We start from the raw sequence: 25297 nt of genomic DNA, 5'->3' as shown, positions 1-25297 counted from the left end.
GGCTATTATCAAAAAGACAAGAGATACAAGTGTTAGCAGGGATGTGGTAGAAAACGAACCCCTGTACACTGTTGGTGGGAATGTAAATTGGTACAGCCACTATGGGAAATAATATGAACATTCTCTGAGAAATAAAAAAATACGTAACTACCCCATGATCCAGCAATTACACTCTGGGTATACAGCCAAAGGGAAGAAAATCAGAATCTCAGAGATATCTGCACTCCCATGTTTACTGAAGCATTATTTACAAGAGCTAAGCTAAAGAAACAACCAAAATGTATATATAGGGATGAATCAATAAAGAAAATGTGGTAAATATATACACAGACATAGACAGTGGATTATTATTCCACCATGAGAAAGAAGGAAATCTTGCCATGTGCAACAACATGGATGGAACTTGGAGGCACGAGGCTAAGTGAGATAAATCAGAGAAAGGCAATTAGCATATGATATCACTTAGGTGTGGAAACTAAAAATACTGAACTCAAAGAAACAGAGTAGAAGAGTAGTTTCCAGGAACTAGGGAGGGGATGTAATTAGGAGATGTCAGTCAAATAATGAAAACTTTAAGTTACAATATAAATAAGGTTTAGGGATCTAAGGTACAACAAGATAATTATAGCTAACAATACTCTATTACATACTTCAAAGTTGCTGAGAGTAAACTTAAATGTTTCGAGTACAAAAAAGAAACAGCAATGTGTGAGGTGATAGGTGTTGACTAACTCTACTGTGGTAGGCAATCATTTTGAAATATATGTGTCTCAAATCATCATGTTGTACACCTTAAAAAAGTTACACAATGTTATATGTCAATTATATGCCAAGAAAGTTGGGGAAAAACATAATGGGATCCCAATAGATAAATGATGCAAACCTGCAAACTGCAGAGCAGGATACAATCTGTAAGTCTAATGTAAGCCATTCTAATTTTTGCTTCCTACCTTAGTGACTCACTGGTTAATGGTGAACAAAGCACCCAGAAGAAAAAATCGACAACAAAATGTACATTGGTCAATCAAAAAATGTGGAGAGTGTAATTTGTACTAAGTGTATCACTGTATATCAGGTTTTTACAAAATAATACTCATGATCCTTATATATAACTATGTACTAACTTCTTATTTTGTCAAAAAATTTTGACCAGAAGAATCTTTAATATCTGTAGCTTCTAGGATTAAGACTTTAAAAACAACATACTTCTATATAATTAGTCACCATAATATCAACATTTCTATAGTTTTAATTCTGACAATTGTATCTTTCCCTATGGAATGTATATTCTTTCATAAAAAATAGACCATGTATGCATTTGTGTTGTTGATTTCTTTAACTTTCAAATTTAAACCAAAACAACCCTAACATTCTGTGAAAATTAATCTTTCTTATATGTGGACATTTTTAGTAGGCATCCTTTTACGTTTAAGCCCTCCTAAAATGTACCTTGAATTTTTCTCTTGAGACCTTTATTATTATGATTATGACTTCACTTTAAGTGTTTCTCCTAGTATGTAAAAGCCGTATGTTGTAAACTATATACTAGTTTCTCGAAGGAGCATCCTAATACTGTGGCTTGTAGAGTGCTGACATCCCAGTAATACCTATCATAATTAATGCCAACTCTAAAATATTAATACAATAGGATAATACTGTCAAATAATTATTGGAAATGTGTTTTAAGTGCCTGCTATTTATGACACCCAGACAAAAGAGTAACAAGAAATGTGAAAAATTGGGAATAAGCAAATTTGGAGTTACACAAGGTCAAAGTATTTCAAAGTCACTCAACGTAGCATGTATTTAGAAATGGCTACTATTACTGGAAGAGATCTTGGTCACCTAGCTGTTCTTCAGTTTGCCTGAGGAGCACTAATGCAACTGATGTGAGGCTTTGCAGAATTTCCTATAATCTCCTGAAAGATTTAACAGCAAGGATCCATTTGCCAAATAAAAGGTAAGCAGATCCCTCTGCGCAGGTCTCAAAGGGACTACATTTACACACAAATTGTTCAAAATACAAAATAATTTAAGAAGAGGTTGAAGTCCAGTAAATAGATATTTTCCAAGAAACCAATGATTAACTTAATGTTTCTTGGACTGGAGTACCTGTCTGTTTTTCAGAGCTATCCATTTGACTAACTCCAGTGCCGACCTCCTTGCCTCTGTTTTAATGAACATTGTTTTTTACGTGGGCGACTTCATTTGCCTATTCCGGTGGACGTTTATACTGGGTAGCCTTTGGAAAAGTAACCAAAAAGACAGCATTTTTTAGATTGTAACCACCCTACCTTTCGGTTAGAGCACTGAAATTACATTGGGAAATACCTCTTTCTCACTGTGCAGAGCCTTAGAGGGACTCAAAATCAAGATGTCCCAGTTTCCTACAAGCAAACCATAGGCTTGTCCCATAAGCTCTTAAACTTGGGTTTTATATAGTTCGCTCCATTTCTATAAGCTAGCATTCTTCCCATATTTGTTTTCCACTAAGATTTACCCCTCTTGCTGACATTTATCAAAAACCTAGGAGATTTGAAACTAGGAGTCTCTGCCAAAGAACATCTTGCAAAGACTGGGAAAAGAAAGCTTCACTTGAAGGTTAAATGCAGTATCATTAAACTGGGAGAATAAATCAAACTTTCTGCCTCAAAAGTTTAGTGGTATAATGAACTTGTTACAAAAGTGTGATTACTTTCTAACCTAAGCTACTCCAGAACAACGATTCTCTTCCCACCTACTCACCAGACCAAGAAATTCTATTGTTCAGAAGAATTCTCTATGTTTGAATCCCTACTCCTGTATTGAAAGATGATTTATGTTCCTTTTCATCACATCTTTAACCTCAATGCCAGAATCCCATGTCCTTTCTCTCCTTAGCACATGAAACACATGATAATCATACCCAAGTCAATAAGTAAAGGAGGAGTTCATTTCATCTTCAAATCTTTTCACACTCCTCCATGTTGCTCATGTGCAGTGAAGGAAGGTGGAAGAAATGAGAAGGAGTTGCTGAGATATGATTTTTCACTATTTCCTCCACAGCAAAAACACTGTTATCATTCATTTGAGTCTCACATCAAAAATGACAATCTATTGCCTGGAAGAAACCCATCCTTTGCACCTGGGTGATATTCATCTGAGAATTCTCTGAACCAAGAAAGACTACTTTTCTCAATGAATACATGATGACTCTGCAACACAAAGCATAAGTATGGGGGCTCACAGTCAGTTATCATTGGAATTAGGGCCAGAAACCGAAGTTCTTAGACCAAAAGCCAAAGCATTTTTTGCAATAGTTTTCATGCTGTGTGAAAGAGCACTTTCCAGCTAGTAATTTAAGTCAAAAAGTTTTCAAAATGATGCTATTTCTCTTATACATTTAAAAATTTAAATATCATTAAACAAGTTTATTTTGGATTTTTTCACATGACTTTCTTTTCCTAATATGCATTCACTACCCCATTTCGGGCAGCCTTGTCTGCTAACTCCTACTTACCCTTGCAGCTTAGTTAAGCATCTACATTCTTCCAAAGTTCTCCTTGGCAGCATGCCCCAATAAGGCTCTGTTCACTGCTTAGCTCACATGTTTCTACTCTTGGAAAGCAGGTACCTTTTTGTCTCTTTGCTGTTACCACTATAATTATTACTTATCATTATTACCCTGGAAGAATATCTTACCCAAATAAAATATTCAGAGATGCACACCAGATTTCTTATCCTATTTTTCTTCTATAATATCACTGTATTATAGCAATCTTATGGTAACTTAAAAAAAAATTTGAACTGGAAAAACTTCCGCCAGTTTTACTGTACCAGCCACAGCCTTGGAGTCATCACCTCTTAGATTTTTAAAAGAATATTTGAATCACTACATTGTGTAACAGGAAATAGTACTGTAGGTCAACTTCACTTCAAAAACAAGCAAACTCATAGAAAAAGAGGTTAAATTTGAGGTTACCAGAGGCAACGGGTAGAGGGAGGGGGAACTGGAAGAAGGCGATCAAAAGGTATAAACCTGCAGTTCTAAGATATGTAAGTACTAGGGATATAATGTACAACATTATAAACACAATTAACACTGCTATATGTAATATATGAGAGCTTATAAAAGACTAAGTCCTGAGAGTTTTCATTACAATGAAAAATGTTTTCTATTTCTTTTATTCTGTATCTATACAAGATAATGGATATTCACTAAACTTGTGGTAATCATTTCATGATGTAAGTCAAGTCTTCATGTTGAACACCTTGAACTCACACAGAGCTGTATGTCAATTACACCTTAATAAAACAGGAAGAAAAAAATAAACTTACATTCAAATGGGAGAGGATAATTAGATTACAATTATTACAATGACATTCAACAAATTCCATGATAGTTATACACATGGTGTTATGAAACTTCTAGAAGCAACGCTCTTTGATTATATTAGTGAAGGTAAAAGCCAAACAAATGAAATAAAGTATCTCTAGAATAAGTGGAAAAAAATTTATTTAAATTATTCTGGCAAATCTATAGAATCATTGGGGAGGCCAGAGAACCAAAGGCAAAAAAATGAGTTGAAACAAAGGATGACTAGGCTATCAGAATCAAAGCTAAAAAAAAAAAATCACAGAACCAAGTTAGCTGGGACACTGCTGCAGAGACTCTTGAAAATGGGAAGTTGGAGACAACACTACAGCTGCCAGCTTATGCTGGATACCACACCTACATTTGGAACATAGATGTCACTGCTGCTGTTGGTCAACAAAATGGGTCTTCCATTGCTCCTACTTCTTTGTGTCTCTAGTTCTTCCTTAATCTATGGTTGGTATGTCTGAGTATGTCTGATTAGTCAAGGCTGGGGCACATGGCTGTGCCCTAACTTCAAGGGAGGCTGGGAACACAAATCTCTCGCCTTTCAGCTCCACAGTGATATCCAGGCTCATCCTCTCATCATGATGTGTGCAAACGGTCATTCTCTATGAGTTCACTCACAGAGAGAGACTTTTAAATGTTGAGCTATTAAAATAGGCCAATGTACACAGTGTGATACAAGATAGGACCATGAAGGAAGACTAAGCCAGGGATAACCTTTTCCAAGGTGTTACATTTTAGGAAAAGAAATTGTAGTTAGCTGGTAGCCCAAGCAGAAATCAAAGCATTTACAAAGACAGAATATTCTGATACTCACAGAAGGTTGGATGTGGTGGGGCAAGGAGTGTATGTATGGAGGCTTGAGGTGGGAATTAAAGATGATAGGTATAGGAGACGGAGAAAATGGCGGAGTAGAAGGACGCTCGCAGGTCACCCTCTCCCACAAATACACCAAGACCCACATCTACAGACCCACTCAGCCAACCAGAGCACCTGCGGAACTCCGACAGAACATCGCCCTCTTCAAAAGATAAAGACCCAAAAATCCGGTAAGAGAAAGGAAAAAAGAAAGAACAAAAGGCAAAGCAGCGCGGGACGGGTTCCGCGGGGAGGGAGCGGCAAAGGAGGACTGGCGCTCGCTCGCTGGGTCTCCCCTCTCCCACTGAAAGGCCAGCAGGACGGAGGGGGAGCCTCCGAGGCTCGGATCTGTACAGAGCAGCCCTTGACTAACAGAACTAAGTTAAATGGGCACAGAGCGTCCCCCCGACACCCAGCCTGAGACGCGGGCCGGCAGCGTCGGGCAAGGCCAGGCTGCACAAGCCGGGCGGAGGACGGAAGTGACTGCACGGAGGCAGCCCCGGGGGAACGCAAGGGGCTGCGCGCCGTGGCTGTGGGTGCACAGGGCAGAACAACCTGGGCCCTCCATAAAACAGCAAGGTTGATGTGCTCTCGGGGGAAGGGTGCACACCCCCATCTCTGAAAACCCACAGAAAGTTTTCGGGGGAAGAGAGGCGGGGCTCAGGCACAGCCGCCATATCCTCCCCGCTGAACACCCAGGCGGGGGCGGGGGCGAAACCTGCATCCTCACCGAAGGGCTTAGCAGCCTCAAAGGCCAGACTGAGACTGGCCTGCAGCCCAGGGCAGATAGGATCCTTCCATCCTGGTCCCTCAGAGAACTTGCTCCACAAAGACAAACAAGGAGCTGGGTTTTGGCTCGGAGCAGGGACAGGGCTGTCCCTCGGTCTTCCCCGAGCCCACCTGCGGAGCGCCGACCAGGGCGGAGCGCGCAGCCTCACAGAGCAGCGGAGCTACAGGCGGCGGCGCAGGTAGAGCGAGAGCGGCCCCCCGCCTTTCGGGCAGGAACACAGCCCCTGACCGAGGTGCTGGGAGGGGGCACGACCCGCCCTCCTACCCGGCCAGTCTGCAACATCTGACTGTGGCATCCGGAGGGGCAGCGACCCGCCCGCCCACAGCAGAGAGCTGCACCTGACCCAGTGTTAGGAGGAGGCGCGATCTGCTTGCCGACAGGTGCTGGGAGCAGCACAGAAGAGGGCGCCAACGGAGGGCCTCTGAAAACAGCAAGCTGAGCTTCCAAAACAGGACGAAGACAGAAAGACTTCACATTAAAAGCACACAGACTCCAGGAGAACACCGACAAACCCCCCCCCCCCCCCTTTTTTAAAATCTGTTTTTACCTGTTCTATTTTCTATTACTCTCTTAATCTTTACTTCTTAATTCATTTCTATTTCTCTTGGGTTTTGATGTCCTGCTATTGATTAGACACAGGTTTCAAATACATCTATTCATCTCCCCCCCCCTTTTTTTGTAAAGGTTTTAAAAGGACGTCTCAACCCGATTAATAGTCTGCTTCAACTCACTCTTCTATTATTCATTATACACTGTTTTCAAACCCTCTTTCCCCCTTCTTTTAAAATTCTTTCTCTCTCTCTCTTATTATTTTTTCTTTTTTTCCTAAGTTCTATTCCTAAATAGGCATCAGATAGATAAAATCCTTAAGGACCAAAATAAACAACTGATACTCCATAAACCACAGTGCCAAAGAGGTATGAGCAAGAAGAAGAAGCAGAAAAACCTTTCCCAATTAAAAGAACAAGAGAAATCCCCTGAAAGAAAGATCAACAAAATAGACATCGATAGCCTACTAGATCAAGATTTCAAAAAAGGAGTGATCAAATTGCTGAAGGAATTAAAAGAGATAGTGTTTAGAGATATAAAATATGTCAAAAATGAAATTGAAGCTATAAAGAAGAGCCAAGTAGAATGGGTAAACTCATTGACAGAGATGAGGAATGATCTAATAGCTGTGCAAAGCCGACTAGATAATGCAGAGGAACGAATTAGTGATCTAGAAGACAGGGCAATAGAAAGCACCCATTCAGAAGAACTACAAGAGAAGCAAATAAAAAATAATGAAAATAGCATAAGGGACCTATGGGATAATATAAAGCGTCCCAATCTTCGCATAATAGGGGTCCCAGAAGGAGAAGAAAGATCAAAGGGGATTGAAAAGGTTTTTGAAGAAATCATGACTGAAAACTTCCCAAACTTAAAGAAGGAATCAGATATCCAAGTACAGGAAGCTCAGAGGGTCCCAAACAGGAAGAACCCAAATAGACCCACACCAAGACATATCATAATCAAGATGGCCAGAGTCAAGGATAAAGAAATGATTCTAAAGGCAGCAAGAGAAAAGCAAAGAGTAAGTTACAAGGGAACCCCCATAAGGCTCTCAGCTGACTTCTCTACACAAACACTACAGGCCAGAAGGGAGTGGCAAGATATACTCAAAGCCCTGAATGAAAAAAAGATGCAGCCTAGGATCCTTTATCCAGCAAGGCTATCCTTGAGGATAGAAGGAGAAATAAAGAGTTTCACAGACAAAAAAAAAAAAAAAGCTGCAGGAGTTCAGCAACACTAAACCCATGCTAAAAGAAATATTGAAAGGGCTATTCTAAATAGAAAAGCAGCAGGATGCTACAGAAATGAGAAACACACAACTGGAAAGGTGATAACTCATGAATTACAAATAAAGTAAACATGAAATTATAAAAGAAGACATACAAATCACTGAGAGTGGGAGAGGGAGGCAGGGAAATATAGAATATTTTTTTCTTTCTTTTTTAATTTTTTTAACAGTAGGATAGGTTTGAGATCATGTTACTATCAGTTTAATAAAAACAGTTATAGTAATGGGTTGATAGATTTACAAAAAAGGGTAACCACAAGCCAAAAATTTACAAAGGAGTCACAAAAATGAAATAAAATCCATGATAATACAAAGGGAAATTACCAAACCACAAAAGGAAGAAGAAAGGAACAAAGAGGATATACCAATTCAACTGCAAAGATAAGTTCAAAATGGCAATAAACACACATCTATCATTAATTACTGTAAATGTTAATGGACTAAATGCTCCAGTCAAAAGACACAGAGTGGCAGACTGGATAATAAAGCAAGAACCTTCAATATGCTGCATACAAGAGACCCACTTTAGGGAGAAGGACACATATAGATTGAGAGTGAAAGGATGGAAAAGGATATTCCATGCAAATGGAAAAGCCATAAAAGCAGGTGTTGCAGTACTGATTTCAGACAAAATAGACTTTAAAACAAAGGCCATAAAGAAAGATAAAGAAGGACATTTTATAATGATTAAAGGAGTGATACAAGATGAGGATATTACACTCGTTAATATATATGCACCCAATATAGGAGCACCTAAGTACATACAAGAATTACTAACAGAGATAAAGGGGGATATTGATGGGAATACAATCATAGTTGGAGATTTTAACACTGCATTAACATCACTAGACAGATCTTCCAGACAGAAAATAAACAAGGCAACAGAGAAATTAAATACTACAATAGAAAAACTAGATTTGGTGGATATTTTCAGAGCATTGCACCCCCCAAAAATAGGATATACATTCTTTTCAAGTGCACATGGAACATTTTCCAGGATCGATCATGTACTTGGGCACAAAAGAAACCTCAACAGTTTTAAGAAGATAGAAATTATCTCAAGCATCTTTACTGACCACAATGCCATGAAACTGGAAATCAACAACAGAGAAACAAAGGAGAAAAAAAGGAAAGCATGGAGATTAAACAATATGTTATTGAAAAAACAATGGATCAATGAGGAAATCAAAGTTGAAATTAAAAAATACCTTGAGACAAATGATAATGAAAGCACAACCACTCAAAACCTATGGGACACAGCAAAGGCAGTGCTAAGAGGGAAGTTTATAGCGATACAAGCCTTCCTCAAAAAAGAAGAACAATCTCAAATAAACAATTTAACCCACCACCTGAATGAATTAGAAAAAGAAGAACAAAAAGCCCCAAAAAGCAGCAGAAGGAAGGAAATAATAAAGATCAGAGAGGAATTAAATACAGTAGAGATTAACAAGACCATAGAAAAAATCAACCAAACCAAAAGCTGGTTTTTTGAAAAAGTAAATAAAATCGACAAACCTCTGGCCAAACTCACAAAGAAGAAAAAAGAGCACAAATTAGCAAAATAAGAAAGGAAAATGGAGAAATTACAACAAACAAAATAGAAATACAGAATATCATACGAGAATATTATGAAAAACTATATGGAACCAAACTGGATAACCTAGAGGAGATGGACAAGTTTCTGGAAACATACTGTCCACCAAAACTGAATCAAGAAGAATCTGAACACTTGAACAATCCGATCACTAGAAAGGAAATAGAAATAGCAATTAAAAACCTCCCTACAAATAAAAGTCCAGGACCGGACGGCTTCACCGGGGAATTCTACCAAACATACAAAGAAGAACTCATACCAGTCCTTCTCAAACTCTTCCAGACGATTGAAAAGGAGGGAATACTCCTAAACTCATTCTATGAAGCCACCATCACCCTGATACCAAAACCAGGCAAAGACACTACAAAAAAAGAGAATTATAGGCCAATATCACTGATGAACATAGACGCCAAAATCCTCACCAAAATTTTAGCAAATAGAATCCAACAACACATAAAAAAGATTATACATCATGACCAAGTGGGGTTCATCCCAGGGACACAAGGCTGGTTCAACATACGCAAGTCAATCAGTGTAATACATCACATCAACAAGAGAAAGGACAAAAACCACATGATCATCTCAATCGATGCAGAAAAAGCATTTGATAAAATTCAACACCCATTTATGATAAAAACTCTCGCCAAAGTGGGTATAGAAGGAACATATCTCAACATAATAATAGCTATATATGACAAACCTATAGCCAGCATAGTACTCAACGGTGAAAAACTCAAAAGCTTCCCACTAAAACCTGGGACAAGACAAGGATGCCCACTATCACCACTCCTATTCAACACAGTCCTGGAAGTCCTAGCCACAGCAGTCAGGCAAGAGAAAGAAATAAAAGGGATCCAAATTGGAAAAGAAGAGGTAAAAGTGTCATTATATGCTGATGACATGTTACTATATATAGAAAACCCTAAAAGGTCCACACAAAAGCTACTAGAGCTGATTGAAGAATTCAGCAAGGTAGCAGGTTACAAAATTAACGTTCAAAAATCACTTGCATTTCTTTACACTAACGATAAATCAACAGAAGAAGAAAGTAAAGAAACAATCCCCTTTAAAATAGCACCCAAAGTAATAAAATATCTGAGAATAAATCTAACCAAGGAGGTGAAAGAATTATACTCAGAAAACTATAAACCACTGATGAAGGAAATTAAAGAAGACTTTAAAAAATGGAAAGATACTCCATGCTCTTGGATTGGAAGAATCAATATTGTTAAAATGGTCACACTGCCCAAGGCAATCTACAGATTTAATGCAATCCCTATCCAATTACCCAGGACATATTTCACAGAATTAGAAAAAATCATAATAAAATTCATATGGAACCATCAAAGACCTAGAATTGTCAAAGCATTACTGAAGAGAAAGAAAGAGGCTGGAGGAATAACTCTCCCAGACTTCAGACAATACTATAGAGCTACAGTCATCAAGACAGCATGGTATTGGTACCAAAACAGACATATAGACCAATGGAACAGAATAGAGAGCCCAGAAATGAACCCACAAACTTTTGGTCAACTCATCTTTGACAAAGGAGGCAAGAATATACATTGGAATAAAGACAGTCTCTTCAGCAAATGGTGCTGGGAAAACTGGACAGCAGCATGTAAAACAATGAAGCTAGAATACTCCTTTACACCATATACAAAAATCAACTCAAAATGGATTAAAGACTTAAACATAAGACAAGATACAAGAAACCTCCTAGAGGAACACATAGGCAAAATATTATCTGACATACATTTCAAAAATTTTCTCCTAGAAGAAATAAAAGCAAGAATAAACAAATGGGACCTAATGAAACTTACAAGCTTCTGCACAGCAAAGGAGACCAGAAATAAAACAAGAAGAAAACCTACGGAATGGGAGAAAATTTTTGCAAGTGAAACCGACAAAGGCTTGATCTCCAGAATATATAAGCAGCTCATACGACTCAATAAGAAAAAAATAAACAACCCAATCCAAAAATGGGCAGAAGACCTAAACAAGCAATTCTCCAAGGAAGACATACAAATAAATGATCAAAAAGCATATGAAAAAATGCTCAATGTCACTAATTATCAGAGAAATGCAAATCAAAAATACAATGAGGTATCACCTCACACCAGTCAGAATGGCCATCATTCAAAAATCCACAAATGACAATTGCTGAAGAGGCTGTGGAAGAAAGGGGAACCCTCCTACACTGCTGGTGGGAATGCAGTTTGGTGCAGCCACTATGGAAAACAGTGTGGAGATTCCTCAAAAGACTAGGAATAGACTTACCATATGACCCAGGAATCCCACTCCTGGGCTTGTATCCAGAAGGAAATCTACTTCAGGATGACACCTGTACCCCAATGTTCATAGCAGCACTATTTACAATAGCCAAAACATGGAAACAGCCTAAATGTCCATCAACAGGTGACTGGATAAAGAAGAGGTGGTATATTTATACAATGGAATACTACTCAGCCATAAAAACCGACAACATAATGCCATTTGCAGCAACATGGATGCTCCTGGAGAATGTCATTCTAAGTGAAGTAAGCCAGAAAGAGAAAGAAAAATACCATATGAGATCGCTCATATGTGGAATCTAAAAAACAAAAACAAAAAGAAACAAACAAAAACAAAGCGTAAATAAAGGACAGAAACAGACTCACAGAGAATACAGACTTGTGGTTACCAGGGGCGTGGAGGGTGGGAAGGGATAGACTGGGATTTCAAAATCGTAGAATAGACTACACTGTATAGCACAGGGAAATATACACAAAATGTTATGATAACTCACAGAGAAAAAAATGTGACAATGAGTGTGTATATGTCCATGAATAACTGAAAAATTGTGCTGAACACTGGAATTTGACACAACATTGTAAAATGATTATAAATCAATAAAAAATGTTAAAAAAAAAAAAAGATGATAGGGAAGTATGAAGTGATCAGGTGATTAAATCAAACACCAGATCAGAGAAGACTTACTTTCCAAGCTAGACATCTTTTACTTAATCCTCTGGGGTTAGGGAAGCCAGGAACAGATAATGAAAATGGCTTTATTTGTATTTTAGAAAGATAATCATCACAGAGAAATGGGTACTGGAAGGGTTATCTGGAGGCATGAATAACTGTAGTTATAAATCAAGGTAAATAAAATAGGGCCTGGAACTAAAGTAACTGTAACACTAATGGGGATAAGGGAACATACTCAAGATACGCTAACAAATCCGGGATGGGTTAAGATCTGAAATGCTGTCCTAACCACTGAGGGTCCCCAAAAATAAAATACAAAGCCTTTTCTTGAGAAAATTATGGTTTAGTTTTAAGCACAACTGAAAATAAATGATTTTATGAGACTTCTTGCAATTTTTTGTTCTGAAATTAAGTTCTCATTCAACACCTGTATTTAACCTAAGACCGCTGAACAGCTCATTAAGGAAATACTACAATCAGATATTAAAATGCCTCAGAGTATTCTATGTTCATCATGATACAGATAAATTAAAAACTTGGAAAACTCTCAAATAACTGAATACAATTGAATAAATAAATAATGGAATAAATAATTGAAATAAATTGAAGAAAATCCTCATAGAAACAGAGATGGTGGTAGTGGGACTTACAGCCTTGTGACATCACACTGCTGTTAAGTTTCACTTGGGAACTGTAAGAGGGAAGGGCAGAGGACATTCAGGGTCAGGGCAACTGGGACAAACTGGAGCAAACAGATATAGGATATAATTTTTTGTGACCCACAAGACACAAAATTATATACCATAAAAATTACATGTCCTAAGGGCTTTATCAGCATGCCTTTTTTTTCCTAAAAGGCAAAGGGTGAAATACAATTATCCCTTCCTTTCCTCTTTACCTTAACAAATATTTATTGAATGTCTTCTATATACCAAAAATTAGGCTAGATGGTAGTGTCACCAGGCAAAGTCCTTGACCTTACAGAAGTTAACAGTAAGGTGGGGAAGATTGACAACACATGCAATGAAAGAGAATACTGCACATGTGAAGGAGAGGGAAGCAAAGAACCCTACAGTGAGAACAGAATCCCACAATGAACAAATCCAACCAGTTGCTGAGGTCTAAAACCACTGAGGGCTGAATACTAGTTACTAATAGTCAATTCAATATTCACGTACTTATTCTAGGAAACAATTTTCTAGGTCAAGACAAAGTATTAAATAAACAGAAGTTCTAGAGCTTACCTAATAATGATAATTACTTTATAAGACCAATTTAAAGAACTGTGCTAAGTAACTGGCATGAAATACCAAAAGATGATTCAAACATTCTGGTTTTGAAAAGTTGACATGTCTCATGATACTGTGGCAGAAACAAATCATGACTATTGGTGTCACATTGTGAAGCAGTTGTCATGGGATTCCCTTGAAAATTGTCTGGCAAACCAGAAGAGACATATATGATGTCCTTACTCTTATAATCCTTGATTCAAATTTGATTCAAAAGATCTATAATGTATTACTGCCCTATGCTATCATAAGCATTTACTCTGACCCTCACTTAGAAAAAGGAGTCTTTATGTCTAATTTATTCTGTTTAGTTTATTATGTTGACCTGAATTGTAAAGCATGTTGGAAGTGAATATTCTCTTATTCTCTGTGATATTAACCAATAAATTGCTTCTGTTGATGTCGCATGAGCATCCATTCAGATAAACAGGGCAATTTATGCAAATATAACTGTTTTACAAAAATCTCATCATCTGAGAAAATCATGTTACAATTCTCTCTGAAAGTTCAACAAGGAGCAGAGTCCATGCATATTTAAAGCTCCCAGGACTATACATGAGAAGAGAATTATTGAGGTTTCCTCTGACAGCTTAGAGAAAGTGTATGTAAGCTTACATGTCCCAGACAAATTAGGTGGCCTCCTGTTGAAGGATGGCTTCTTTTTCTGACATTACTGTATTCATTTGTTCTACTGGAGTCTGACAAAAGAGAGTTCACCCCCTGTTCAGATTGTGTGCATGGAGATACTTCAGGCTCCAGTTTTAGAAGCAGCCTGTGCTTCAGGACTTAAACCTAAAGTCTGGAACTAAAATAAAGCATTTCAAAAGAGTGAAGCTCTTATAAATATTTATAAAGAAGAATCTCAATCTTCAAACTCTTTAGAAAGAATGGAAGGAAGTCCTTGGAGCCTGCCAGGACTTTGAGCTTATATTTGCTTGCTGTCTCTCTCTCATATACACACATACACAACCCCACCCCCCACATACATAGGACAACTTGAATAGCTCACTTCTTTTTCTTGTTATGCTTCTTACATGATGGAAACATACTAGTAAGAAAAGTAACTCAGCTGTTATTTGCACTGCATCTTATATAGTTATAGGTATATATAATACATATATTTATTTATAGATATAAATAACCTAAAAACTAAAAGAAAATGTTAACTATCACTCTAGTTATTTTCAAACTTTTCAAACTCAAGCAACAATTCTACTCATTTATGGAAACTATGTGCACCACTGATAATCAGGCATCACTGGGTGTGACGTGTTCCCCAAACATGATCTTATTTATTCTACCAACCTGATCATCCCTACCCTCATTCTCTACATGAGGAATCTGAGGCTTGAAAAGTTAAATCATGAGTCAAAAGTTTTACAGCATAGAAATGATGGGGCCCATTATTCAAATCCAGGTCTCTGATACCATAGTCCTTGCTTATCCACATGCCACACTGCCTCTCCTACACGTACACATGGGCTTGTACCTTTTGTTCAGAGTAAGGTCCTAGAATCAACAGGCAAAGGAAAAAGTGAACACTGAAAATTACCCTTGAAGGTTCCCTAAAATTCCCTAAGTATGTGTACTTCCCCAAATTTCCACTAGGGCAAAGTTCTCAAATTATTTTGCCTTTATTCTTAGTTAGACTATATTGCTGTTTCTTTGACTGAACATCAGAGGAGGTAGTTGGATTCTGCTCAGAGTTCATGGAATATGAATTCATACTATTCTATATACTGGAGTTACCTTTGGGCTAGCAAGATGCTCACAATGCAAGCAGCCCACAGAAGTGACATTCACTGAAGAAATGATGGAATCATGTTTCCTCTCAGGAAACCATGTATCTTGGGTTTTTTCTAAGTAATGTACACACTGAGTGAGTAGACTTACCACACATCTTTTAAATTATAGTTTCCCCTCCTTTTCTTTATTTCATCTTTTTTGGTGGGTAGGGAGTGGGACATAAGAGTGGTTATTAAGCACACAAGTGAATTCACTTAAATTAATTGCATATACGATTCCAATGAAATTTATTATAAATACATGTCAACTATCATATTACTTATAGGAGAAGAAGGACTGATCTGTAAGACTTTACCTGAATCCTCAATGCTTTTTCTTGCATTTCTACAGCTGACTTTTTAGTTACTCTCATCCCTAAACTCAAAGGCTTTCAGATTGAAGGATTTCATACAAAATGGCTGCCAAAATCAAAACTACAATGAGGTATCACCTCACACTAGTTAAAATGGCCATCATTCAAAATTCCACAAATGATAAATACTGGAAAGGCTGTGTAGAAAGGGGAACACTCTTTCACTGCTGGTGGGAATGTAGTTTGGTGCAGCCATTATGGAAAACAGTATGGAGATTCCTCAAGAAACAAAAAAAAGACCTATCATATGACCCAGCAATCCCACTTCTGGGTATATTTCCAGAGGGAACTCTGGTTTGAAAAGATACACGCACCCCAATGTTCATAGCAGCACTATATACAATAGCCAAAACACAGAAGCAACCTAAATGTCCACTGATAGATGACTGGATAAAGAAGTTGTGGTATATTTACACAATGGAATATTACTCAGCCATAAAAGAATAAAATAATGCCATTTACAGCAACATGGATGGACCTAGAGATCGTCATTCTAAGTGAAATAAGCCAGCAAGAGAAATAAAAATATCATATGATATCACTCACATGTGGAATTTAAAAAAAAGAAAAAAGGAAAAAAAAGACACTATGAGCTCATCTACAAAACAGAAAGATTCTCAGACATAGTAAACAATCTCATGGCTACTGGGGAAATGGGGTGGGAAGGGAAAAATTGGGGAGTTTGAGATTTGCAAATGTTAGCCACTATCTATTAAAAACAAATTTTTAAAAATCTTCTTCTGTATAGCATAGGGAACTATGTTCAATATCTTATAATAACCTTTAATGAAAAAGAATATGAAAATGAATATATATATGTTTATGTATGACTGGGACATTGTGCTGTACACCAGAAATCAACACATTGTAACTGATTGTACTTCAATAAAAAAAATAAATAATGGCTGCCAATAACATGATTTTCTTTTTGAGCATTTCAATGTATGATTAGATAAAATTATGAACCAGGATGTTCAGACAGTATTACAAGGGCTTCTCCTCCTTGAAGAGTCATTATACAGTAGACTCTTACAACTTAAGCTTTCACCAAGTGACACCAGGAATAAAAAAACATATGAAACTTACCACTGACCTGTCTATAGAATATAGTCTTTTATAAATGCAAATATTTGTCTTGATTCTGTCCTTTACTGAACAATCAACATAATTCTGACCTTATGAACATTGTACATTTTGTAACAAAGTGGGTAGTGCCCTTTTCTTTGTCTAGAACAAAGTTCACTATTAAATTTGAGATCTACTTACAGTAATTATGTAGAACAAGATGGTATTCAAACTTTATTTCTGAGCTTTATTTATTACCTCACTATCTTACTTCTGTTTTCTCTTCATCTTGGCTATTATTCCCATATTTTAGATATGTTCCTAAGTCAGCCTATAACATTATTTTGGTCAGAGCAGAAGTCAAAAAAACAGAGACATATAAAAACACAGTTATCAAAAATGATGAGTTTTTCTTTACAGATCCATGAATTTGGATGTTAACAAGTCCTATAAGTCACAGCATACAAGACACAAGGCCAGAGTTAAGATTTATTTCCTAATCCGTAAGTTTCTCACTGAATTACACCAGAAACGTTTTCCTTAGAAACACAGCAGCTGAGACTACAGCAGTGACTCAGACATGATCTCTCTTAGAGTCTAGGGGACCGGATAGGAAATGACAACAACAAACTGTGCTAACATGTGATCAGTATTGTGGGAGAAGACACTAGAAACACAAGACCAAGCAGGCAGAATTAAGGATGCTCTGTGAATGTGTTTGTTTGAAGGTAGAAATGGTGTTCCGGGGGAGATCTGTCAGTGACTAGGAGCTACGCAGTCAAAGGTGAGAGTATTTCAGTCACAAGGAAGAGTATGACTCAGCTCTCCAGCGAATTTTTGAAATTAGAATCAATGATGAGGCACTGAGTTAAAAACACAAGATTCATAAGCAAGTCCAGCTCCTTCCTTTCAGTAGCCACATGCAGACATGCCATCTATAAACTGGGGCATTTATACAACTGAGTCTATCTGTCGTCTGACCATCAAATACTCAAAGCCATGTCTTAAGGATTTATGACAACTTTCCACATGAAACAAACCTTCATTTCTATTACCTGGCTTACTTGTATGCTTTAAGGTTAGTTAACTACTCTGGTCAATGATACTTTGGATAATATTCTTACCACCAAAACTGAGGACCCAACTTTAGCGTAAGAACTTTTTAGGAATACACAAGCATGTTTTTTTTAAAAAATATGTTTACAAGATCCAATATTTCCATATGGGGAAACCAGCATATTTATTGTCAGGATTCCTAAGTTTGAAGAGTTTGTCTCATTTTTCAAAATCTGCCCAATGGAAGCCAGCTGGCCAAATATTTAAACTCATTACCTCCATTTTGAGCTAAATAAACAAACATAAAAGAATCTTCTCTAAATGCTACCAAATAGAACCCTCTTTCTCAAGAGAATCTAGTTTCAAAGACTATTTGTCTAAATATGTTCTACTGCCTGGATAATTGATTTAATTTTGTTTTGGCCAAGTCGTTCAGAACCCTCACTGTCATTTGCCTTCAAAGCAAAGTGTCACTATGATTGGGTACTTGTAATTTAAACAATTCTCCCCATTGTGGAGAGGGGCAGAAGGAAAGGCATGCATGAAGAGGCACATTTAGCCATACATGCTCAGGTTTCCATATACCGGCTGTATCCACACTATTATCCATGACACAGTAGTAAGATACAGTTTCAGTACACTCTATTTCCTCTCTATTTCTTCTAGTAATATTTCAAGGGATTTCAGTTTCATTGTTTTGAAGACATTCTTTTCAAAAACAACAAAGTGTTGTGGATGAAGATATTACAGATTTACTTCATAGGCAGTGGGGAATGTGAGAGTAGGGATCGAGTGATTAGCAATAACGTTTGCTTAATAAAGATCGAAAGAAATCTACAAACTAAAGACATTGGAAGAGGGTCATCTTGATCATTGTAATCTCTTCCTACCTGCCTCTTTGGAAATCTGCGTGAAGGATTCCACACCTTTCTCTCCATAACTTCCTTCAGAGGCGAGAGTAGACACGTAATTCCAACCTAGAGCCTTTACAATGTCTACCATGGCCTGGGCTTGGAAGGAATCGGGTGGGACCACACGAGAGAAGAAGTCATAGCGCCGGTCATCACTTAACTCGGGTGCCGTTGATGCATAACTAATCTGGGGGATCTGAAAAGACAAGAAAGCACTGCATGAGAGCACACCATCAGGATGTGAGAGATTCATTTATACTTACGACAATTTAAACACAGAGCTTGAGCTCCAAAGAGGAAGCGTGCTTTGCCAAACACCACATGGAATAGTAGACCACCTAAATGCAACCAACCACTTCCTAATGGCACAAAAAGCATCTACTCTTGTGCCTTGGCATTTTATTTTCTCTTCTTGGAGAAAAGAATGAGGATGGGATGAGAATTACAAAGGTCATGGTGGTGAGGAGAAAAAAAAATTAGAACCATTCTGGTTAACATTGTGAACCATGCTTTACTTCTCATAAACTGATAGAAACAAAAGACACACAAAGCCTAACTGGAGTGTGTACAGAGATCGTCTTAGTTGACACATCTTATGAATATTGATGGATGTCATTACTGTCTAACACTGATTGAGTGCTGATCACCTGTGAGGACATATCTAAGCAAGCTAGACGCACTATTTACTTTCTTCTTCCCATTAACAAGCTCAATGAATGAACGCAGCTCAGTAGCATCCTTAGACCCAGGCAAGGGGGTTCCTTGACCCAATGCCATCGCTTCATGGTTCCTGTACTTCAGAGGGCCTTTCTCAAAATTATCTAAGTTTCCATTTGGATTCTGAGAGAGGGCTGACAGTCTGGGTAAAGCCACATGGACCTCTAATCTGCCCCCGCTTTTTTTCTTTTAGAGAACTCTCTATTTCACGTGGATTACTCAGATGTTTCAAGGGGTTCTAGAATTTGTGCCTATATGGATCCTCCTACAGCAGGAACCTGGTTCCAAGAGGGAAACCTAACAAGCAGATTACTCCCCTTGGCTGGCACAGTATTTATTTCTTAGGATCATGTGAGATTAGACACCTGAGTAGTCCTCACAGGCTAACTTCAGTTAAATCAAATTATGTATATAGAAACAGGCCCTTAAAAAAAATGTTTGTCCAGGACCCCAAATACCTGAGAAGACCTCAAAGATGATGACTTAGGGCCTAATTTCAGGATCTCTGAGCTAGTTACTTTCACAACACAATGCCTCCTAGCGCTTTCTCTTAACACAAGTATGCAGCAGACCATGATTGGTACACTGATCGTAAGAGTGATCAACTCCTACAAAATTCTGGTTGTAAACCCTCCAGAACTTGCCCTTGCTTTATCATAAGAATTGCTCATGGATCTAAAAACCAGTTTTGATCTTTGCTCAGACAAAGCCCAACAGTCCAAGTCTTTGCTCCAAAATATCAAAGCTACACTCTTAATTCTTTTGAGCCCTAAACATTCTAATCAATATTAACCTATTATTCTCTTTCCAGGACAATTTGCCTAAAGTTTATCCACTGGCCATTGTTCAAAGCTGGGCACCACTTCTGTACAGCTCATTTCTCCACCAGTTTTTCTTGGTTACCATCACAGTCAAGTCAAGTGGTCCCTCAGAGGACTCACTATTTTCCATGCAGCCTAGCTCTGATGCAGTTCTGCTCTACGACCACTAGGGGCAGGCCATGTGTCCCTGACTGAAAGTCCAAAGCCAGTGTGAGAGAGCCTTCAAGACTCCTGATGGTCTTCATCTTAGGAACTCCTCAGTTCTAGGGGCAGTGAGGTGCAATCCAAATAAAATGGGACTTGGCCTTGAGAAGATCTGAAATCAAAGCCTGACGTTTCTCTGTTCACTAGGTTTACTTTGGTGAGTATTTCACCTCATTGAGTTGGCTACCTTAATTCCTGCAGGATTGTTTTGAGAGGCAGGAAATACAAATGTGCATTGTTTAGCATGATGCCTGGATCAGCATGGGCACTTAATCTATGGGGGTAATGACAATCAAAGGAGAGAAAAATGTGTGTTTTCTTACTATGATTACCCATTCTCCACATTTGACTTTCCAAGTTCTTTTTGATGCATTAGCAAAAACATTTTCCGCATCATCCTAAGAAAATGTGTTTACATATTCCTATCATTATTGTGTTAGAGATAGTATCTACTATTTAACTCTTCATCACATGCCAAGAATGTTGTAAAAGTTTCATGTATTGCCTTATCTAACCATTAGTAAATATTCTTCACTATACGATATGATACTATACTATTATTAAATCATTTTACAAGAGAGGAAATTGAGACTTGAAAGGAGAATATGACCTTACCTCAAGTCACAAAGTTGTAAGATAGAGAGCAATACTCAAACCAGACACAGCCCAATGCAAACTTCTGAACTCTTTAACTCTGATACTTTGTTACTAAAACTAAAAACTCTGATAAATTGTTACTAAAACATTTTAATAATCAGCATAAAACAAGGAAGAGTAGTAGATTACTGGAATCCAGGCCAATTTCTGTCCACAACACTGACTATTGAGCCACTGAAAGTAATTTTATAGGTCACTCTTAGGCTGTTGTTCAAACATTATATTTAAACACCTTATTAAAGTTCATACAACTATGCAAACGGATTGAGTTCCTTATGTTTCATTTATAGTTCATGGGTTATAAATTTTATGTGAAAAATTAACTGAATAAAGCTTTTGGACAAAAAATGGAGGGAGGGAGGAAGGGAGAGAAATACCTTTTCTTACAAGAGATAAAAGTAAAGAAGCCAAGCATGTCAGTATTTTTCCATCAATTTCAACTTGTGGAAATGGAAAATGCTCGTGCTGTTGCACAGATGCCTTCCCTGCCAAAATCCCTTTCTACCTGTGAAGGTGTACTAATAAAGATATATCCAGCCCTCTACTCAAATTTGTATTTATATCGTTGCTGTAAAACATAGCAATTGTGAAATACCTCCAATGCAAATGCATTTTCTAAACTGTGCCCAACATTTTAGCAAAGAAAATCCTGGTGAAACAGATTTTTTCCTCACTACCATGCACACTTTGAAAATGGTTACTATAGGTGGTTTATCTCTTCCATGCTTTATCTCTTCTATTATAAATGAGGAACTGGCTTAAGTCATGTATGTCTCCTGAGGATCATACATACAACCTATATTCAATGGCACTCACTTCCATACTATGCATACAATGATGCCAGAATAAGGAATGAAAGATCTAGTGGATTTCATTTCTGAGATAAAAATATAACTGTGTAAGGCTATCCCTCCTAGCAGTAAGAGATGGAGAACCCATGTACACAACCTATGAAACAGGCTGTATACTTATTAAACTGTTATCCTGTATGTTTAGTTACTTGTTTTCAAACTAAGTTTAAGCCTACATAGTAATTATTTTGAAGTGGGTATTAAAACTGGTACCTGAAACTGACCAAATTATTATTAGTCACTTTTAGTGATTAACTGACACACTGCCCTTGATATCTAGCTATACTTTCTTTTTCTGCTATTGAAATTCTCCCCTCTTGCCAGTCTCCTTTGAAAATGCAGAACTGATCTTTTGATGAAGACAATCTAGTATGATCCTAACTCTGCTGTATAAAAATAAATAGTACATCTCCCTTTAAGCTTTCCATTTTCCAATTAAAAAACCCAAAACATCTTTATTGTAGGTCTAAACCTTCATTTCATCATATTTTGTTATTCTTGATTCTTTATAAAAATTTGTTATTCTTTGTTCTTTATAAAAATCACACAAAAATGGTATGGATAATGATGTATATCAAATAGGGTTAAAAACATCTATAATCTACTGTGTTTGAGTTTGTAATTTTTCTTATAAAACTAACAATACGTATATCATTTATGAAAAAGAGAAACAGAGACAAGAAAATAACTTTAAAGCCTTAATTCCTGTCAACATTCTGTTAAGTCTCTATCTTTTTTGTGTGTGTCATGTGGTATGTACGTATGTATTTTTAATTATGGAAACCTGAATCTTAATCTCATCTTCCTTTCCCTTCCCCCCTCCCTCCACCTTTCATTTTTCTCTCGCTTTCTTTCCGGTAGCATAATATTCTGCTAAACTACTCCTAAGCTAAATCTAACCTTTATCGTTAAATGATTAAGCATTTTTCAAGTTTCTCCTACCATTAGAAGAAAAAAAATCTTCAGCGCTAATTCAAGTCTCTGTAGACATAATGAGTATGTTCTTAGAATATTGTTCAAGCCCACCCCCCAAGCAAAATGTCAAATATTTGAGATTTACAATTAAATATGTCCCTGTGTGGAAATTACTGGCCACTGTTATATAATGTAGACCAGCAATCTATACGTTTTATCTCAAATAGTTAACTACTTGCTGCAGCACCATGCACTAATTACTCATTCACCACTGATAGCAAAGACCATATCTTGTCATATATTAAATTTTTAAATACCTTTGGGTCTTTGGGGTGTATTCTCCACTATTCCACTTCTCTGTTTTCTGAATCTTGGGACAGTGCTTTACTATTTAGCTCAGATAAACTTAGATTATTTTAGAGCTATAATACTTGGAATATATTCTCACTTCATAACTGTTCTTTCAAAAATTACCACTGGATAATCACACATTTAATTTTCTAGCTGAACTTTCATACAATATTTTCAAGTTCACAAGTTTCTATTAAAATTTTGATGAGAATTACATTATATTTATAAATTAATTTGGAATACATTTATAATATTTTATTTTTCCCTATGGGAAAATACCTATTTTTAATCTATTTCATTGTTCATCCTTTTCACTTAATAAAATTTTATAACTTTCTCCATGTCGGACTTGCACATTATTAACTTTCTTTCCAGATAATTGTTATTTTTATTGAATTATGAATGATATAAAATTTTCATTTTGTTTTCTATTCATTGCTGGCATATATGAATTTATTAATTTTTGTATGTTTACTTTATGACTTACACCCTTATTAAAATTATTAGTTCTAATTACCTTGGGTTTTTTTAATTGGGATTTCCAGGTAATTAAGCCATATTACAAGAAATCATTTAGTTTTCTTTTCTAATTACATCAGCTAGATCTTCCAGGAAAATAAGAATGAAAATGCTGAAAATAACTTTACTTTTTCCTATTTCCTAACAGTGAGCATTTAAAACCAACTAGTATTTACTCTTGAAAAACTCCTGATCAAATGAAGAATTATTTTTCCTAAATATAGTCTTAGCTAGAACATACAGTACACATGTGTCTTCAAATAGTTGAAAAATTATTTCCCTCCACTAAGTCTCTTTTTCAAAGAAAATCTTCTGTTTCTCCAATTATTTCTCCCAAGACATGAGTCAGGTAACACTAATCACAAGATAGAAAACTAGCTTCAAGTAATCAAGATTTTTGAGACAAAGCAGGTCTCACACCTCAAAATTATCATTTAAAATTTATGCAGAAGTCAACTTTCCTGACCCTTTTCAAACACTGAAAAGCAAACAGTAAAAAGCAATAAAAACCATCATTCTTCAAGTCACCAGATGTGACATTTCCCAAACCCATATATTATTCTTAAAATAGAAAAGAAAAGCCCAATTCACTGTAATTTAACTTTTAAAATATTTATGCATATCTAAGAATTTCTGTAAATCTAAAAAAAACAGGTTAGGGGAAAATTAATTTCAAGAATAGTTAAAATAGACATTTAAATAATTTACATCTCCTATACTCTGTAAAAACTTTCAAGTCATCAGTATTCATATCTCACCAGTACAAGTGATTGTGGTGACTGAATTTTTTAGGGGGACTGAAAGAATCAAGTTACATTCTATCCAGTTATTTAGTGGCACACACCAATCACTATGAGGCGCTCACGGCTCTCTCCTGACCTTTCCAGGGTTTGCCCTAGAAAGTAAGAGTTACAGGAAGGACAACTGATGAGTTCTGGAGCACTAATTCTCTTTGGTAACAAATGTCACAACTCTCATTTAATAAATTATCTGCTTAATTATGTTTATTGTTCGCAACTTTCTTAGACAGTACTTGCCCTCATGGAAGGCAAGGACCTTGTTCAACATTTTATCATCACTGGTAAGCACTATACTGGGTACAGGATACAAACCTGATCATTATTCAGTGAATGAAAGAGTAAGCCAGTAAAATAATGAATGGACTAATCCTAAGGGAACAGAGTCCTTCATGCACACAGTTTGTGGGGCCAGAAGGACCCACATCATTTAGGAGTTATGTCTGCCCCGGGCACAGGAGCAAACACTTTTCTCACTCTTTCTTTTCCCTGGCAAATTTTCTCCAGGGATTTCTTTCTTCATCATTGGAATATAGGACAAACTGACAATGGATGGGGGTTCAAAGGTAAAGAGACT

General features: G+C 37.0%; 1 protein-coding gene across 11 annotated transcripts in view; it reads right to left on the bottom strand.

Moving 5' to 3' along the window:
- Positions 1-25297, bottom strand: part of GRM7 (glutamate metabotropic receptor 7) — a 769980-nt gene that overhangs the window by 519006 nt on the left and 225677 nt on the right. For all 11 annotated transcript variants that reach the window (XR_004312244.1, XR_004312243.1, XR_004312246.1 and 8 more), the window contains exon 2: positions 18868-19084. Coding sequence is in view for 6 of the 11 variants with exons in the window: in XM_032458837.1 (XP_032314728.1) it covers positions 18868-19084 (217 nt within the window). In the remaining 5 variants the exon portion in view is untranslated. The remainder of the gene's footprint in view (positions 1-18867; positions 19085-25297) is intronic.

Source organism: Camelus ferus, chromosome 17 (genome assembly GCF_009834535.1).
Source record: "Camelus ferus isolate YT-003-E chromosome 17, BCGSAC_Cfer_1.0, whole genome shotgun sequence".
Lineage (NCBI taxonomy): Eukaryota > Metazoa > Chordata > Mammalia > Artiodactyla > Camelidae > Camelus > Camelus ferus.
Note: the sequence above shows the minus strand (reverse complement) of the source record. Positions and strands in the feature narration are given on the sequence as shown.